This window comes from Plasmodium brasilianum, chromosome 9 (assembly GCF_023973825.1).
Source record: "Plasmodium brasilianum strain Bolivian I chromosome 9, whole genome shotgun sequence".
Lineage (NCBI taxonomy): Eukaryota > Apicomplexa > Aconoidasida > Haemosporida > Plasmodiidae > Plasmodium > Plasmodium brasilianum.
Window position 1 is genome coordinate 113883 of NC_090122.1, and position 20974 is coordinate 134856.

Genomic DNA, 20974 nt, shown 5'->3' on the forward strand with positions numbered 1-20974 from the left:
CTTGTTTATCAATATAGGCTTACATATATCTGAAACAACAAAAAATTAGCATATACGATTGGGAAAAAATTAGGAAAAAAAAAATTTTTAAATTGACAATTTATATGGTGTGAACAAAGATTAGAAAAAAATTACATTATTATTCTCATATATTTATTTTGAAATATATGTATATTACATATATTCATACAATTATACCTATACATATAACATATAATATACATATGCGTATAATATATATACTTATGCATATATGTATAAATATATGATATTTATATTATCAGAACTTATAAAAGCACATGGAACAAAAAAAAAAAAAAAAAAAAAAAAAAAAAGAGCATATATAATAAAGTAAAAAAATCTAACTTAAATATGGCAAAATGGAAAAAGAAAAAAATTAACATATCACAAATAAATGAAATAAATTAAAAACAATATTTTCTCTTTATAATTAATAAGAACCGCAATTAAAAAAAAAAAAAAAAACATTAAAGTTAAATATGTAAATTTGTATGTATACAATATACATTTACAATTTAAACGATAATTATTACATCACATAAACTTATAACAGAAATAAAAAAAAAAAAAAAAAAAAAATCACTTAAATTTTCCCATTCAGGTTTTTCTTTTTTCCTTGGTATTTGAAACTTTTGTGTTCTGTAAAATTAAACGATAAAATTATAATATGAAAATATTGGCACATTATATGTGTGAGAACGAATATATTATATCTACATGCAAATGTCATGATAAAACAAAATCCACTATAACTAACATTATTCGTGCTTTTCTAAACTACTAGCAAAAACAAAACAAACAAAACAAACAAAAATGAACCAACCAAACAAACAAATTTTTTAAACAAAATTACGTAAAAACATATTGACAATTAAAAAAGGAGCATCTCTAAATTGCATCATTTAGAACAACATAGATTAGCATGTAATAACATAAATATATATAAATGTGTAATTATATGCACGTATAGTTTACTCTTCTGCCCTGTTCGACAATAGCATCAACGATAAGTCTACATCTGTACTCAATGTTTTCCAATGGGGTACTAGCGTACTTAAAAAAATTGTAGGCCTCAGACCAATAGTACGGTGTCTAAAAATGTTAATAAAACATAAAAATAAAGTAAATATTAATTTTATTCATGGCTAAAACTCCTGGGAAATAAAACTCAACTCAGTATGATACGTGCAATGATACACGAAAGTAAATATATGAAATGAAAAAGGCAAAATTTTTGTATTTTAGTTGTTACATGAATTCTTATATTATCATCTATTTAAAAAACATGTTTTTCCTTTTTTTTCTCTTTTTTCTTTTATTCGCTTTTTCCCTTTTTTTCTTTTTTTTAGCATTTTTTTGAACTAACCAAAATGTGAATGTTTTTGATTTGAACGACTCCCTCTTGATAAAGCAACCATAGTAATATTTTATTTTCTCGTTTATAATATAAAATTTCCTCATCATTAGAATTATTTTTTTCTTTTTCTTTCTCTTCCTTAACTTCCTCTGTCATATATAAAGTTTCTTCGGGTTTCAGAATATAATCATAGGACAAATTCGATGGAAGCTCAAGTTTATCAATGGCATCTACACCCTCAGAGAGTTGCTTTTCCACCTACAAAGAAGAAAGAGACATATGTATATAATAAAATATACGTACATAAACAAGTATACTCAAAATTAAGCAAACGATTGTAAAAAAATATTCATATATATAAATATACATGTATGTATGCATTTCTAAACATATCTATATTTTTAATATTACAAAATTTGCAATCAGGTCATTTTCCTCTTGTATAAGCTGCCTCTGCATATCTGATTTCTGGATTTTATCAAAAAGTCTAATTCCCTAAAAAAGAGTAACAAATGTTTTTACAAAGCTTACACATACGTAACTTCTGTCATGAAAAAGGCATTCATGGACAAACATTTCGTGCACGCATTCCACTTTGCAGTCTCAAGAGCATTAGTAGCAGTACACAAAAAAAATATAAATATAAATATAAATATACATATATATATATATATACAAACAAACACACGTACATGCAAGCATACGTACGTATATATATATATATATAAACACAAACACATGCACACGATGTCAACTGCACAAACAAGACTTCTGCTACTACGCAGAGATGAACTATTACCCCCTTCACTTGATTGTATTTTCTAAAAAAAACCCTCAAGTAGGCTCTTATATCCTCCATCGATTTTTTTGAGTTCCTAAAATACTTTTCATATATGTATTCAATTTCATCACACCCATAAATTATTAACCCATTCATTAATTTGTTATATTCTGCCTTATTCCATTTGGAGAACCCCTCTTTTAAGAGTTCCTGCTTTTCGCTTTTTACTTTTTCAATATCTATATTAGATATATCATCATCCCCTTTTTTTTTGTTTTTTTTGTTTTTTTTATTTTTTTTACTATTCCCACTATCGTTGTTTGTCTCTCCAAGATGCCTTTTAATAAAGTTTGCTATATAATCAAAACAACTTTTGACATTCTTATCTCTAAATTTTATCATGTTTAGCTTCTTCCTAGATTCCATCAGCCTTAAAATTTTTCCTTTAAAATGTTCTGTGCTGTTATCACTGCATCCTGTGCTTTTCTTTACGTTGCGCTGCTCATGATTATGATTATAATTATTTTTACTATTATGATGATTATTCGCAGTTGTAGATGTAGTGGCACTACCATGGTTGTGATTATAGGGGAACAGGTTGTTATCATTGATATTATGATCCTCCTCATCCTCTTCCTCCTCCTCATTATTATACTCTTCGAATATGGTTGGGTAAGTCAAATTAATAATATCGTAAATATCCTTCGCATGTATATCTAGAAAATCTGAAAAATTGATTATTTTCTCAAAATTCTCTTTCTTAGCTTGTGCTTCAATTATATCCTTTACTTTTTGTTCATTCATACGATGAATATTCCACCTTTCTTCGATTTTTTCTAACTCATCTAATTTTTCATTATTAAAAAATTGAAAATCATGTCCTCCTCTAGCTTCAGCTCTCCATCCATGAAGAACCATTTTCTTTTTATTTGTTCTAGTGCCTGCAGTATTCATGACTTTCCATTTACTTTTTCTTTCTCCTAAATCTAAAAATGTCATATTCTTTTTATTATTTTTTAAAAATTTCTTTATTGTACTCCTTATCTTGTTAATGTTTTTTCCTTTTTTCTTCACCCCACTTAAATTATTACCTTCTGAAGAACCTTTACCATCAACCCCTACAGAATCTGAGCATTCCTCATAACTCGATTCACCTGAACCATCTTTATCTAAATCATTATACATGTTTAATCCTCCATCTAAAGATATATTAGATAAATCAAATATATTTTCTAAACTTTTTAGTTTGTTTTCAATTTCTAAAGTTCTCTTTTCTGCATCCGCTAGAATAATATCGATATCTTCATCAGAAATAGATGAGATGTCTTGTGTCTTGTAAACTTCAGGAGCCCCAAAATTTAAAATATTGTGTAATTCTTGTTTATTATTTTCTTTCATATTTAAATTTAATTTCCCTTTCTGAATAATTAAAGAATCTAATTTTAATTTCTTTGCTGCTCTTTCTACAATCTTTTCCTCCACAGAATTCTGCGTAACAAACCTGTATACAATAACTCGTTTTTTCTGACCTATACGATGTGCTCTATCCATTGCCTGAATATCCATTTGTGGGTTATAATCTGAGTCAAATAGGATAACAATATCTGCAGTGGTCAGGTTAATACCAATTCCTCCTGCTCTGGTAGATAACAAAAAAATGAAATATTTACTATTGGGTTCATTAAATTGGTTAATTCGTATCTGTCTCTCATCTCCTACTGTCGATCCATCTATTCGTAGATATTCATAATTCTTCCATCTACAATAATCATCTATAATATCTAAAAGCCTAGTCATCTGAGAAAATAATAATACTCTAGAATTTTCTTTTTTTAGTCTAGGTAATAACTTATCTAATAAAGACATCTTCCCTGATGTCTCTATTAAATGATTTCCTTCTATATATGGAGGTTCTTCAATACCATCAAAAAGATAAGGATGATTACAACATTTTCTTAATTGCATTAAAATATTTAACATTTGATTCTTACTACCTGTCATAGCATTTATTACATCAATATTTTTACTTAATATATCTGAGTATAATTTTTTTTGTAATTTGGACATACCAACAAAGATATAAATTTCTCTTTTCGGTGGTAATGATTGTTCTACTTCTACCTTTAATCTCCTAAGCATAAAGGGTTTCAGAATAGTATGCAACTGAGTAATTATTTCACTTTGTTTATTATCATTTGTGCTAATTTTTGATATATTAAATAAGTTGTCAAATTCTTCTGAGTTATCAAATATTTTTGGCATTAAAAAATTTAATAGAGACCATAATTCTTTTAAATTATTATGTAAAGGTGTACCTGTTATTAACAATCTATTTTCTGATTTGAGAAAACGAACAGAGGAACTTAAAACACTTTTATCATTCTTAATTCTATGTGCTTCATCTATTACTAAGAAAAACCAATCAATATCGTATAGCGCACATTTATCCTTTATAACTATTTCGTATGTAGTTAATAAAACATCATAATCTGTATGTAATACCTTCTTATTTAGTTCTTTTCTTTGTTCTTTATTTCCATAATATTTAAGTGCTTTCATTTCACTACACCATTTTTTTATTTCTTCATACCAATTGTCTAAAGTAGATCTAGGACATATTATAATACTTTTTCTTTTTATATTTTTATTAAATCTTAAATAACACAATAAACTAATTGTTTGTAATGTTTTACCTAATCCCATTTCATCTGCTAATATGCCGTTTATTTTATGTCTATACAACTGATATAACCAATTCAACCCTTCTATTTGGTAAGGCTTCATGCAACCATTAATATTATTCGGTTGCTTTATTATAAAAGATTCATCATCCTCATTAGCATCTTTTAATAACATATAATCCTCTTCTTTTTCTGTCATTGCACAGCGTCCACTTTTTTTACTTTTTAATTGAGTATTCACTTTTAGTCGTTGACCAGACAATTTCTCAGTAAATCGCTTAGTTTCGGATAATAAAAGTTCTAATTTATCCTGCAAATAATTCACCTTCTCTTCATTTTCTCCACTATCATTATTGTTCTTACATACATTATTAATATTAACAATATCCTTATTGTTAGTAGAATCTAGTTCCGTAGAACTATTTTCCCTTTCATAAATCCCTTCATTTGGAATTTCACTTTTCGTATATTTCTCATTTTTTATTTCTTGAGCTTCATCCTTTTTATTCTCTCCTTCTTTTATCACTCCATTCGCTTCCCCCAGTTCGCTCGTCTCCTCTGTTTCGGTCAATTTTCTTCTTTTAAGAAAAGTATTCTTACTGCTTAAAGTTCTCATCTCTTTTTTCCCATTTTCATTTAAACAACAAGAATTTCTATCATTGCTAAGTCCACTTCTTACAATGCCTTCATCGTTATACATTCTATTACCGATATTTTTAACATCCTTACTGTCATCATTACTGTTACCATTACTGTTACCGTCACAGTCATCATTACTGTAATAATTACTGTTATTATTATTGTCATCATCTCTATAAAAACCTTTATTATCACCATTGGCAAGTGGCGCATGGACATTCCCATTTATAATGCGATTTGAGCCACTGGGAAAATTATTCCTTAATGAACTATTATTTTCATAAGAAAGGCCTTTCCCAATATGGTCCTTATTTTTATTATTTTCTTCACCACTTGCATTATATGCTTTCTTAGCATTATCTAAATCATTATAACTTTCATAATTTTTTTTAAAATTATTTTCTTCGACCTGTTCTTCCCTACATATACCATTGACACCTTTATATGAGGCATCGTCTAAATAATTATTATAATTATCTTCATTATAAAAGACATTATTTACATCATTCAAGTTATTTACATTGTTTTTATTATTATCTACTACTGTGACATTGTCACTATTTTCATTTTTCTCATTATTTCCTTTAAAATACTCTCTCACATTCCTAAACATCTTGGGGCATCGGTAATTTTCCTCTCAAATTAAGCGCTTTTAAAAAGTGCTATATATAACTATATATATAAACGTGTGCATATATATATATATATAAGTACACATGACACACATTTATATTTTTAAATATATATATATATATTTTTTTTTTTTTTTTTTTTTCTATTTTATTTTATTTTCCCCATATATATTACTTAAAACATTAAAAAAAAAATTCTTTTTTCCCTTAACAATAACACTCATTTTATTTTTATATATTTTCAATGTTTTTTACTTTCATAATATAATCATTTTATTTATTTTTTTTTTTTTTCTCATTTATAAATGGGAAAAGTATTTCAATAAATTCACAAAATCAGTGATATGCATATATATATATATATATATATATATTCATATATACATTATTAAAGAAAATTAATTATATAATTTCCTCTAATATTCGTAACATATATATAACAAATATGTATGCAAATTTATATTATAAATACAAATACTTATATTATATGTACATATATAAAGTTATATTTATTTCGAATGATAACACAAAGATATATGAATAATTTTTACAAAAGCATTATTAAAAAATACCTTGTAAAAAATACAATATTTAATATGCACATATGTTATACATATACATATATATATATATATTATTATACATATATAATAAATATATCGTTTTTTTTTTCAATGTTTTTTAAGGCTATTACTATTAAAAAATTTTCAGCTGAAATTTTATTTTGTTACATATTTTTTTATTATGTACGTGCGTATTTTTTTTTTTTTAAAGAGTTTATAAAAAAAAAAAAAAAAAAAAAAAACGCACTAATTTTAAAATAAACAAGCAGCTTATAATTTATTTTGAAAAACATACTTAAATGTATAATACATTCTTCTTTTCCTTTTTATATTTCCTAATTTTAAGTACGCCGTTTTGGAAATATTTACAAAAAAAAATAAAATAAAATTGCATGCTTTAAAAAAACCAAAACAAAAAAATTTTGTTGTTAAAATTTAATTCAAATAGTTAAATGTTGACATACATCAAAATGTGAAAGTCCTTCACCTTATACGCTTTTTTTTTTTTACGTTGGTATGTGAATTATACTGTATATATTATACGTTATTTATATGTATATATTATACATATTTATATATATATATAAAGTACATGTTTATATATATATATAAAGTACATGTTTATATATATATATAAAGTACATGTTTATATATATATATAAAGTACATGTTTATATATATATATAAAGTACATGTTTATATATATATATAAAGTACATGTTTATATATATATATAAAGTACATGTTTATATGTATACATAAAGTACATGTTTATATGTATATATAAAGTACGCGTTTATATGTATATATAAAGTACATGTTTATATATATATATATATATATCAAATTCATATTTGTATGTAATAATTTAATATGTTTAACATTCATATAACCAATACGCACAAGAATACTAGTAACGGTATGTGATATACGTACGTATACAAAAATGTATTAGTATTATTATGCTTGTTAAAGAAAGAAGATTTTTCCTTTTCATTTATTATACCATACTCAATTTTTACGTTTTATCAAATACCTACAAGGTTTTAATTGTTACTTTTATTTAAAAAAAAATGTAAGATAATTTTGTATAATGCGCATAAGTTAAAATTTCAAAAGAAAAAAAAAAAAGTGTTTACTTAAATTTATATGTGAAGAACAAAATAGTGCAAAGTTGTTAGATTTAAATGATTGTAGAAAATTGTCGCTTCCGGTTTTTCAAACGTACATATGTATTTATATATATAGGTATATATATATACATATTGACACGGCGAATAGTTGATTAATGTGAATAATTATATTAAATAGCATTAATATTATCACTTTTTTTTTTTTTTTTTTTTTTTTTTTTTTATTTTAAAAAATCGAAAATTAATGTTTTCATTTTTTCCAAAAATTTTAGCACAAATTATATACTTCAGTAGTACCAAGTGAGCATTCATATAAACGCAACAGCTGCTGAATGGAAGCAAAAAACATAAATCTTTTTTTTTTATTATGCTGCTTGTGAACCAGAAGCATTATAAAACAAAAAATATATAAACGTATTTATATTATATATGTGTGTAACATCATCTCCTCGAAACTGTTGTAGCAGAATTGTAAAAGCACTCTCGCGTGATGAAATCAAAAATTTTCCTTTTGTTTTGAAATTATATAATATACTTTAATTTCTTAATTGTTTTTTTTTTTTTTTTAAAATAAAGAAATAAAGTGTTATCAAAATGACTTAAAAATTAAAAAATTAAAACCGCATTAAAATAAGAACATTCAAAAATTAACAACATGGCAAATAATAAAAAATTAAAACATCACCGTGGTCGTAAAAAAATGAAAATATTTTAAGAGGGAAAAAATTTTACGTACATGATGCCTAAAATATGTACAAGTGTGAGTAAGTGCAAAGGAGCGTACATGAGTGAATCTATTTGTTATGTAAAATTGCGAATACGTTGGAATTAATCATATTGTATGCACCTATTGGGAAAATGAACATTGAACAAACTTATTGTTTCCTCTCGTCACTTTTAGTATCGTCGTTCAAAAAGTTGTTATAATACTGCAGATAATACTTCTTATATTCATTATTCATATTGTTTGAGTCCATTTTAATATAATTTAAGGTAATGTTTTTATTCGTTGCTATGTCAATAATTTGAAAGAAGTATTTTCTAGAAATCGGATCATTCTTTAAATTAAAGGCATGAAATATTTTATTTAGTAATAAGCCAATTTGGTTAACAGATAAACCAAAATCAATCATACTATTATAGAAATTAAAATATTTAAAAAAAAAAAAATACTTTTTAATCAGTGATTCTTTATTTTCATATCTTAATTTTTCTAGTAAAACATTTTCTTGTATTATTTCTGATATTATAATTAATAGACTGACTTCCCAAAATTTTATGTTATTCCATAAGTCGTGGGCATATAAAAATTTATGTAAAAATACCTTCTTCATTTTTAAATTGTTCTCATTGATTATACTTTCACTTGTGCTTATTGCATTTGTGTTGTTCTTTTCTGTGGTTACATTACCATTAATATTCATATCTATCTCTCCTATTCCATAACTTGTGCTTTCTTCCTTCTTGGACCTAATTTTTTCTTCCTCCACCTGATATTCACTATTGTTTATATTAACTGCATAAACATCTTTTGAGGTATTTACTAATGCAGGTAATCCATTTAAACAATATTTATCATCTTCCTCATATGTACCTTCCTCTTTTGTATCATTATTCCTTTTTGACATATCTAAACTCGTCACTACATCACCACCATTTACTGCAAGTTTTATACTCCCATTAGATACTTCTTTCTTTCTACACTCATATATATTTATCACATTCGATTCTCTCTTCGTTTTGGAAAATATCTCCATACTGTTCCCTTTTGAGGAATGGGTTTTACAATGTTCACTGTCATCTGAGAAAAAAAAATCACCATTTTTACACATATCACCGTAAGAATTTTTAGTATTCTTTTTTGATTTTGTCTTTTTTATGCTTCTATTTAAGGCCAATTTTTTTCTACCCTTCTCAAAAAAGGGATACTGCTCTAATAATATATTTATGTTTATATCACGATTTTTCTCAATTTCAAAGTAGAAGTTTTCCGAAGCAACTAAAATGTAAATGGATGACCAATAATCTAAATATAAATTGCACAAGTCTAAAAATGACAAAATAATTTTTGCAAAAATTACTATACTTTTAATATGTGTAAAATGTACTCTTTTTTTTTTAATGAAATATATTAAACATTCACAAAATATAAACCTGTTGTTGTAAACGTTGAAATATCTAGTTATATTTAATTTAGATATTTTATCAAAATTGTTATGAAATAGATTTTTTAAATAAAATTTAAAAAAAATTTCCATCTTTTTTAAATTTTTAGGACAATTCTCATCACTACTTACACTATCTGAATCGTTCTCATCATCCCAACCCTTCTTTATAACCATATTTCTTACATAGGAACAGCTAAAATCGGACTCTCCTTCGTCGCTACTATTTTCACTTTTTTTATTCGTACTATTCTTGTACATCCCATCAACAACATTTTTAATTTTTTCTAAGTTTGTTATCTCTTTATTAATTTTTCCATTATCATCCATCTTTTTTTCACCCCCTTCATTATTCCTTCCTTCACAATTACTACCTTCAACACAGTCTAATCGGACACTCATATTACTGCAGCGTGAATCATAATCAGCTTCAACCTCCATATGTTCAAGTGAATTGTCTTTGCCCCCGTTATCCATTGCTTCATTTGCACATGTGTTAATTTCATTGGGTAATTCCTGCTTAATGACTGCACTTCCCTCTTCATCCTTTGCTTCATTGCCTCCCTTATCTTCTTTTCCCTCCGTATCTTCTTTACCTCCATTATCTGCTTTTCCCTCCTTATCGTCTCTGCTTCCCTTATCTGCTTTTCCCTCCTTATCGTCTCTGCTTCCCTTATTTTCTTTCCCCTCATTATCCTCTTTGTCTTCCTTATCTTTACATTTTTTACACTGTTTATCTCCCCCATTGGAAAACTCCGTCTTACTCATCAATTCCGCTTTTTCGCTGAGTACTTCCCCCTCCTTTCGCTCGACCATCGGTTCAGTGACTTCATTTCTCCCTCTCCTCAATTTGAGATTTCCTTCGTGAGTCTCTTCCTCCGAATCGCTTGAACTTGAAACCTCCTGATCGTTTTCTTCCTTTTTGTTAAAAAAAACAATCTCATTAAAAATGTTTGTATACAGATTATTCGAATTTTTCACATTCTTCTTCTTTGTACTATTATTGTCATCATTTTGTAAAAAGTTCTTGTACAAATTTGCATTAAAAAAGGAGGAAATTAAATCAGTATATTTGCTTCTAGTATTAGTAACATGGTTACTACTATTTAAAGTACTAATTTCCTCTGAGGTATTATTATAAGAATAATTTTTCTCCATAGAACTTACTTCATTTAGGTAATCAATTAACATAGGCCAAGAAACAATATTGTTATAAAAAATTAAATGTTCACTTTCTGTTTTTATATCCTTGTAGTGCAATTCACAATACTCCTCAATTTCTCTACTAGCATCCACATCTTTGAATGTGTCAATACAGCTATTCAAATCATATTGTACATTCCTAATATAGGAAGTAAAGAAAATTAAATATTTCATAATGTTATCTTTTATACAAGAAATTCTTTTACTATCCATAGATTCTAAAGAATGTAAAATACTTTTCAATCTTTTCTCTTTTTTTAATTCAACTTCATTCACATTATTAATAGTGTTCTTATATTCATACTCTCTTTTTTTTGCTATTAAATATTTATGTATACAAGTATTTGATAATTCTATTCTCTTTAAAGGGTGATAATAAGTGCTATTATGAAATATGTTAATGGCCTCCATTAATGTTTCATACGCATCCACACAATTTTCAATATACCTTACACTCTCATTTCTTGTCTTCTCAACCTCTTTATCATTTTCTATTCCATCTATTTTTATTTGATCAAATACATTTTTATGATTCAGCAAAGTAGTGTTTAACGTATTATTTAATATTTCACATTCAATATAATTAATAAAATCTTTAATTTGTTCACACCTTCTTTCAATATTCTTTTTTAAACTTATAATACCATTTTTAATCCCTGATGATTCATTCTTAAATTCCTTAAACAGGACAGATAAATTCCTTAAACTGTACTCATATTCTTTTTCGATTCGAATAATTTCCAGAAATATTCGACTTAAATGTTCGCAACATTTCCTTCCTTCCTCTACTCTTTTTAAGGCTTTCTTCCAATCGCTTATACTGAGTTGCGAGAAAAAAGAAAAAAAGAAAAAAAAAATATCAAATAAATATCACCACCTTGCCTATTTTTGTGTACACACAAACATATAAACATATGAACACACGTCTAAGCGTGCATTTGATATAATTGATAAAATGATAGATGGGAATATTTTTTTATTTTATTTTTTCAGTTTAAGAGAAAAATCAACAGCAGCAGAAGTGCTGCTGGGAACCCCCTAAAACATGCACATGCGAATGCATATATGTATATGTATATATACATATATATATATATATATATGCATAACGATACTCAGGGTAAGGTACAGATTAACGCATAAATTAATGTGCAAATTAACAAGTCTACATTTTACACATTATTGGCAAAAACATAAAAATAAATAATTAAATAAAATCTTATTTTCTTATCATGGAATTTACAAGGTTTGTTCAAAATTTCTTAAATTTGTTTCCTTAGTTTCATTTTTTATATCTTCATTTGGTAAAACTTCATTTTTTCCATCGACTTCCATTTTATTTCCTCAGGGCAATCCTCAAAAGTACACGAAATTTTTAAAGTGTTAAGAATTGTGTATATATGTGTATATTTATGTATGAACATGTGTTGCGTATATGTTTATGTGTGTATGTTTTTTTCTACAATTTTTTAAAAAAAAAAGACATTTATATTTCACTATGTAAATAATAAAATCCTTTACACTACAATCTGTTGCGATGTTAAACCTGGTGCACTATGAAAGTGTTCTTAATAATCCTAGTCCTCCAAAACTTAACAAAAATAATGTGTTACACAGATTTTTATGATAAAAATCTTCCTTTTCATTCTCAGAATTAACAAGTTTTTAATCGTTTTGAAAAGGACGGAAACAGAGTACAAATAAAGAAAAAAAAAAAAAAAAAAATACAAATATACAAGTTCTTACATATTTAATACACCTATTATTTTCTCAAAGAAATTCTGTTAAGCTGCTCTTAAAATCTTACACATTTAAAGAAGCAATTATTGTAATACTTGAATAAATTGTGTATTATTAATTGCCTACGCATGCCCACCGAATACTTCGTATTTTTTTTTTTTTATAATTTGTCACCATATGAAAAGTTGATCGACATTATTTCATCTGCTTTTCAACTACAAATCAGCATTATTATATTAAAAAAAATTAAATAATTTTGTCACACACATACACACATATATATGTATATATATAATTGTATGCCTGTATCAAGTGTGTACGGAGAAAACTACTTATCTTTGCAGTTTTTTCCTTAACGAAAAAGTGTATTCACATGAAACCTTTAATTATACATGACAAAAAAAAAAAAAAAAAAAAAGAGGCATTTCAATTAAATCTTTTGTTCCTCAATAATACATTCATCTAATATCATATATTAGTTAATTATAATATCTTACTACTAGTATAATACTGCAACGGAATATACCCTTTCTTATTTTCTTTTTTTTTTTTTTATGTATTCACTTTATAATTGGCTAAAATTTCACTTTTTCTGTATTTTACCTTTTGCTTCTATGTTCAACAATAATTCTATTTTTTTTTTTTTTTTTTTTTTTTTAAAAACTGCCTATTTGGTAGTTTTGCCAAAATTGTAAGTTTTAACCCAGAAAATATCAAATAAGAAAAAAAAAAAAAAAAATGGGAACGTGGGTTTTCAGAATAAGTGTAATTGGGAAAAAAAAAAGAAAAAAAAAAACAGCAAAAAATAAGGAAAAAAAAAAAAGAAGGTATAAATATTACGTAGTAGTATTATAAGATTTAAATCTCTTAAGCGAAGATGAAATGGATTTAAAATTTTTGAAAGAACTGATTTAAAAATACACGCAAACCAATACTACGGTATACTGTATGTTTACAAGTATACTGTAAAAATATGTAATATATGCACACATATATTCCTAGAATTATTGTTTGAAAAATATAATTCATTAAAATCATTATAGATTTTCTCTTACGAATTTGGTACTCAGTTCCATTTTAGCTATTTTTAATTTTGTACAAATATAAATCATAATATAAATTATTAAAATAATATACGTGTATATATATATATATATATGTATATATATTTATATATGAATATATAAATATATATAGATATATGGTATATTTCTAAGATTTTTTTTATTGCAAAGGTTAACAAATATATATATATATCTTTCTTTTAAATTAGAGGAATGTATGATTGCGTATTTTTACAAACGCGAGCACCTTTCGTGAAATCACTAACATATATACATATATACGTATTCATACATATATACGTATTCATACATATATACGTATTCATACATATATACGTATTCATACATATATACTTATTCATACATATATACGTATTCATACATATATACATGCATAAATACATACACATATGTACATATATACATACATAAATACATACACATATGTACATATATACGTGCGTACGTACGTTTATTTACCCTGTTATTTACACAAAGCATAATTCAGCACAAGTTTTTTTTTTTTCTCCTTTTTTTTTTTTTTTTTAATGTATTTTACATTCACCCAACCCAGTACTAAGAAACTACTGCATGAAAGGTATTTTTCATGAAAGTCCATTTAGCCTCGTACAAATTTAAAAAGGTTAGATCAGAATTTACCTATAATTTTCGTATAATCGGCTTAACATTTGAGTAAAAATTGCTTAAATTTTGCGTAAAATTAGCTACAACTAGCATCAAGAGTAGGAACAAAGGATAAAGAGATACAGTAAGCAGTCAGCAGACATATAAAACTATCAAGGAGATATAAAAGTGCTAAGAGAAGAATATACAGATAGAGGAAAATGAGAATTTATTTTCTTTTATTACTACCGGTACTGTTTTTCTGTAAAGCGTATAAGGCGGCTTCGTTACTAGAATCAATAAAGCATGATCTTCAAATCGTGAATAATCAAAACTTCAACACAGTAGTAAACAAGTTTCGAAATGAAAAGGTGTTTGCCGTTTTGTTTTTTAAAAAATCGAATAAGAACATAACAAAAGTAATTAAAAATTACAATGATGTTGCATCGAAATTTAAAGGAATTTTAACTCTATGTATAGCTGATTGTGATGCTAATGGTTCTTTATGTGAGAGCGAGTTATCACTTTATGTTCCTGATTACAAAAATAGTAACACTCATCATTTTTTAATATATCCAATTAATCCTATGCCAAAATTTCTATTTAATGAAGACATAACTGAAAGTAATATAAAAAAATATACGTACCTTATTCCCTCAAAAATTGATATAATAAAAGATACTAAAGACTTTAATGTTTTTATTTCGAAACATGAAAATATGCCAAAAGTTTTAATTTTTAGTAATAAGAAAAAACCCAACTATATTTTGAATGCCCTGAGTAATAGTTTTAATAAAAAATTAATGTTTTGTTATATTAACAACGAATTAGATGAATTAGTAAAAAAATATAATGTTAAAACATTTCCAAGTATATTAATTTTAAAAAAAAATAAAGTAGTGGACACTTATAAAGGAAAACTCAGTTACATTAATATGTTCGACTGGTTGAATGTACACTCAGAAACGTTTGTTCTAGGTGGGGGTTTTGATATATCACCTGATAAAACTGTTAGCAAGCCTTGGAAATTTGCCCTAGTACCAAAAGTTACTAAAATGTCTCATGGGGATATTTGTTTTAAAAAAGCAGATAAAGGTCTATGCTTAATTTATCTGAAAGAAGGAGATAAATTAGACAAAACAGAGATTGACATGCTTCTCTCATTGAAGGAAAAGTTTAAGCCACACATTGACGGAAGGTGATCAAAAGAAGAGATTTACATGAATACGTGTAAATATGTTTTCAAAATAGCGTACAAATGTGCTTGTGTATAAGTACATGCAAATATGATTTAAATGTTCATGCATGTTTTATTGTGCATAATTTACTTTTAAGAATATGCATTGTGAAACTCATAATACGTTCGTATGCATGTGTATATATATATATATATATATATATATATACATATGTATTAGTAATGACTCGCAGCGAACGTGTCAAGTGCTTTCACTTTTCCTATGTTGGTTTCATTTCTCATTCTTCATGTTGACCTTTACATATTTTTCCATATTTTCCTGCATTTTCTTGTTTTCCCCCCCCTATAGAGGCATAAATTTTCGATATATGTGGATGGACATAACCATGGAAACAAATTTCCGCTCTCTATTTGAATTTAAAAAGTACCCCTCCGTTGTTATTTTTAATCCATATAAAAGAATTCGCTACTCGAAATTAAATGAAGATTTAATAGCGACTAGGGAAAATATTGAAAAATTGTTGGAAAAAATATCTGGAGGGGATGCAAAGTTTACGATGCTCAGTGGACAGACTTTGCCTGAATTTGTGGAGGACGACAGTGAACCTAAATCTACTGGAAAAGACGAATTGTAAATTGTAAGGAACATGCACTTGTATTTGTCCGCATGTTCCAATTGCTTGTTCATGCACTTGTATGCCTATATGTGCATATATGTATGTATACCTATACGAACACTCGTCTCTACGTACATATATACGTGTATGTGCATTAATATACATAGTAAGAATGCCCATGTTTTTCCACTATTTATTTACCCTTACCTTCTTTTGAATGAATTGCTTTTCTTATGTTTACCTTCTAAATGTATACCATAATTTTTATGTTGTTAAAAAAAAAATAAAAGTATGATTACATATTTAAGTTTTATATTTCATGTGAAAAACGAAAAAATGTGTCAACTTCATTGGAATAAGCAAAAAAAAAAAAAAAAAAAAAATATAAAATATACATTGTAAAACACAAAATATATAACAAAAAATGAAAAATAAAAGGTGCAAATTAAGCAGAAAAAAAGTATCCGTCATTTTATCTGTAATTATATTGGAAAGAAGTTTAAGAAGAGTCAAATATATAACTTTCCTGCAAAAAAGAGCATTTATTTTCTCTATTCTCTTCATAAAGATCCAAGTGGGCACGCCATAAAAACGAAAAAAATAAAAAAATAAAAATAAACAAAAACAAGAACAGTAACAACTGGAATAGCATAAGAGATGTATACATACATATAATTGTATATATATATATATCTATATATGTATGTATGTGCGCGGGGAGTGTATTAAAAACCCCAAAAAAGGAGAAACCCAATATAACGTATTGGAAGGCACTACTAAAAGACTGACAAAATTACTGAAAAAACACTAGTATCTTAATACTACTTTCTTTTTTTCTTCTTTTTTTTTTCTCCCCTTTTTGCTGCCATTTTATGTTCCTCCTTACGTTTACCACATTATTATTTCCTTTCATTTCATATTGCTGACTATTCCATGACATATCTCCCTATATTCCAACATTTAATATTTTGATCCCACGAGGTTGATAAAACTAAATCGTCTAACCACACCATTGAAGAAACTCTGCTTCTATGATTTAACATAGATAAAGTAGAATATTTTATTTTTATTTTTTTTGCACTATTATGTATTAAACTATTCTCTTCTTCACCAAACAATTCTGGGATTGTAAGATTACTTACTCTCATGGGTAAATTAGTAGTACTATCCCGTTTATCCCTATCATTTGATATATTCAAATTCGTCCTTCCCTTAGTTTTAAGATTATTTTGGATACTGTTAATTTTAGGAGTGGTAAAATAATAGGACGATGCTGGAAGACCTAATTTGTTAGTAGAACTTATATTTTTTGTATCAATATTTTTTGTATCAATATTTTTTGTACCAATATTTTTTGTACCAATGTTTTTTGTACCAATGTTTTTTGTACCAATATTTTTTGTACCCATATATTTTTTACCACCATTTTTTGTACTAATACTTTTTGTAGAATGGTTTAAACCTTCCTCACTATTCTTGTCCTCACCTTTGCTTCTTATAATATTAAATAATTCATTCCTTGACACAACAGGCACCTTTTTTTCTTGTATATTTGGAATATTCGGAGTTAGTGTTCTCTTTTTATTTTTATCCAGTATAGAAATTTTTCCAAATATGCCATATTTTTTACTATTATTTTTATTTCTAAACAGGTCAGGCGATTCTTTATAATTGCACTCAGAAACTATAGAATTCGATCGATTACTAGACACTGTTTTTTTATTGAGTTCTAAGAAATTCTTGCTAATTTTTCTATGTCCATTACCTACAGTTTTTGTTGTTAAGTCTCCAAGTAGGGGGGGAAAAACAGAAGGAATAGAATCATAAACTAAGGAAGTATTAAATTTTTTAACTTCACCAATATTTCTATAATTATCTTCTTTCCATAGTTTTATACTACCATTATCTGATGACGAACAAAAATAATTTTTATACTTATTTGAAAAAGTTAAAAAACGAATTGGTGAAGTATGTCCTATATATATTTCTACAGGTTTATTTTCATCCAAAAGTCTTAAATCAAATTTTTTTATTAAACAATCTGAAGCACCTGAATATAAATAATTATTATCAGAGTATATAGTATTAATAGAATATAATGAATGCAATTGATTATTTTTCTGAACAGGCAAGGCATATCTAAAATCAAAAAATAAAATATTGCCTTTATATGTACTAAAAAGATGAATTTTATAATTTGTATTAAATGTACAGAAATTTAAACAATCCCCAATTTCTTCATATCTATAAATATTTTTTTTTTTATTTAAATCAGTTAAACATATAGAACCATCTTTACTTCCATACGTTATTTTATCATCATCAAAATAATTCATACAAAATATAGAATTACATTTAGTACACAAATTATCTATATTTTTTTTATTTTCCATATCAATTATATGTATATTATTGTCTTTATTAGTCATACCTACACTTAAATACTTTCTCTTACTATAGTAGCTAGAACATAGTATTGGCTGTCCTAACTCTATATTTCTTATATTCTTGTTATTACTTATATCCCATACAGATACAAAGCAATCATGTGACACAGTCGCATAGGTATCATCATCAATTAAATGAATACCCTCGATAGAATTGTTATGCCCCTTAAAACTCCATATGGGCTTTATATTACAAGCTAATTTTTTGCTCTCAAAAAGCTGCTCATTGTTTTTTATTTCAAATATATAGTCCTCGCTAGACAGGTAACTCCTTAAATCCATTCTTCCTGTCTTCGCAAATGCCTTAGATTGTTTGAGAGATTTTCAAATGATGAGAACTTTGTCGAAATTATGTGAACTTTGTCGAAATAGTGCGAATTATGCCGAAATAGTGCGAATTATGCCGAAATGCTTTAAATCGTAATGACGCATATTCCACCAGGCTCTCACAAATGCTATATATGTGGGCACTTACACAATAACGTATCTATACCTACACATAAGCTCACATACATTTATATATACACGTACAGATAGAAATATTTAGCACTGAGTAAACCCTTCCTTTGCTTCGCACTCCTTACTGTCACTTTGTTCTTCTAATATTTAATTCTCAAAAATATAAATAATCGTGTTATTTACTCTCCCTTTTTTCTCCTCTTAAAAATGTGCAAAAATATCCGGAAAAATTCTTAGTAATAATCTCCTTTTATGACATCATAAGGTCGTGAAAACTTAGATAAAATTACAAATAATAGCATACACACACACATACACACATTTAGTTAGTATATGCTTATGATTAATTATTCTTCCATTAAATGTGGAAAATAATGTCTCATAGTTTTAGACATACCCGCGCACGTACCCATACACACACATGTATTTATATGTGTATATAGGAAAAGAAAAAAAAAAAATAATTAACTCGCTTAGTGGATACTTAGGTGACATTACTTCCTATATTTTTATTCTGAGCCTGCACATTCGCAAAAGTATATATATATATATATATATATATATATACATATATGCATATTAGTACAAATATACACTTCCATTCATATGAACACGCGCTTATTTGTAGTTCCTTTTCACTTCAAAAGTTATCTTTTTATCCTATCTCCCTCTTTTAGCATTTCTTTTCTTTTTTTTCGAGTTCTGAAATAAATATGCGCTTTATTCCTACTATTACTAAGTGGAAAAACTAAATTGTAAACCAAATAGTAAATCAAAATTATTACGCGATAAAATTCGCCATTTTTCTAACTTTTCCTTTTGTATGTTTATAATAACAAAAAAGGAACGAGTAATAAGTAGGGAGAAGGAGAGAGGAGGAAAATTTTAGAATTTACTAGCTGTCTAAAGGGTTATAATTTCCATTTTTCTTTCTTTCATCTTTTTTTTTTTTTTTTTGCTCCTATAACCTTTCGCACTTCTCTTGTGCCCCATAATACAGAAAATATTTGTTATCCTTTGATAGTTAACTGCAACGATACGTTAAACTAGGTACCTTCTTAAAATTGTTCATACCTACTTTAATTTCTATTTTATTAAAAGGGGGATCAACAAAATTTACATATACATATAGATACATATACATATATATACATATAGATACATATACATATATATACATATAGATACATATACATATAAATATATAAACATATAAATACATATACATATATATATATATAATACATACGTATATAATCTGATAATTTTCCATTATCTTTAAAACTTTTCTTTGGTTCCCCACTTGTATGTTTTATTTACGCTAATACAAGAAAATAAAATTTTCCATTATTGTGTGTAGCACTGTCATCCAGTATTTAGAAGGCTACCGGCGTGAACGCTAAGATGTTCCAAAATCGATATTTTATTTTTCCTGTTTTTCCTGTTTTTCCTGTTTTTCCTGATTTTTCTGTTTTTCCTGTTTTTCCTGTATTTTTATCTTTATTATTTTGTTCATATTATTACTATTCATATCATTATTATTCACGTCATTATTTTACTTATTTATTTTTTTTTTTCTATTTTGCTATTTTTTTTGTCCTAAGTGTTCTTTCTAGAGTGCCTCTTTACAAACGCAACTCTTGACACCCC

At 26.3% G+C, this 20974-nt stretch overlaps 4 protein-coding genes across 4 annotated transcripts; 1 reads left to right on the forward strand and 3 right to left on the reverse strand.

Moving 5' to 3' along the window:
* Positions 1–618: 618 nt before the first annotated feature.
* Positions 619–6092, reverse strand: MKS88_002649 (chromatin remodeling protein; the record flags this gene model as incomplete). The annotated part of the gene is made up of 5 exons (XM_067215676.1): positions 619–660; positions 997–1113; positions 1388–1636; positions 1790–1873; positions 2178–6092. 5 exons carry the CDS (start codon positions 6090–6092, stop codon positions 619–621), a joined length of 4407 nt encoding a protein of 1468 aa, XP_067073231.1.
* A 2590-nt stretch (positions 6093–8682) lies between these two features.
* MKS88_002650 (uncharacterized protein) lies at positions 8683–12510 on the reverse strand (the record flags this gene model as incomplete). Its single annotated transcript, XM_067215677.1, has 2 exons — positions 8683–11995; positions 12419–12510. The coding sequence occupies 2 exons, from the start codon at positions 12508–12510 to the stop codon at positions 8683–8685; spliced, it is 3405 nt and encodes a 1134-aa protein (XP_067073232.1).
* Positions 12511–14824: 2314 nt separating this feature from the next.
* Positions 14825–16436, forward strand: MKS88_002651 (thioredoxin-like mero protein; the record flags this gene model as incomplete). Its single annotated transcript, XM_067215678.1, has 2 exons — positions 14825–15801; positions 16151–16436. The coding sequence occupies 2 exons, from the start codon at positions 14825–14827 to the stop codon at positions 16434–16436; spliced, it is 1263 nt and encodes a 420-aa protein (XP_067073233.1).
* A 908-nt stretch (positions 16437–17344) lies between these two features.
* On the reverse strand, positions 17345–19147 carry MKS88_002652 (WD repeat-containing protein; the record flags this gene model as incomplete). Its single annotated transcript, XM_067215679.1, has 1 exon — positions 17345–19147. One exon carries the CDS (start codon positions 19145–19147, stop codon positions 17345–17347), a length of 1803 nt encoding a protein of 600 aa, XP_067073234.1.
* Positions 19148–20974: the final 1827 nt, after the last annotated feature.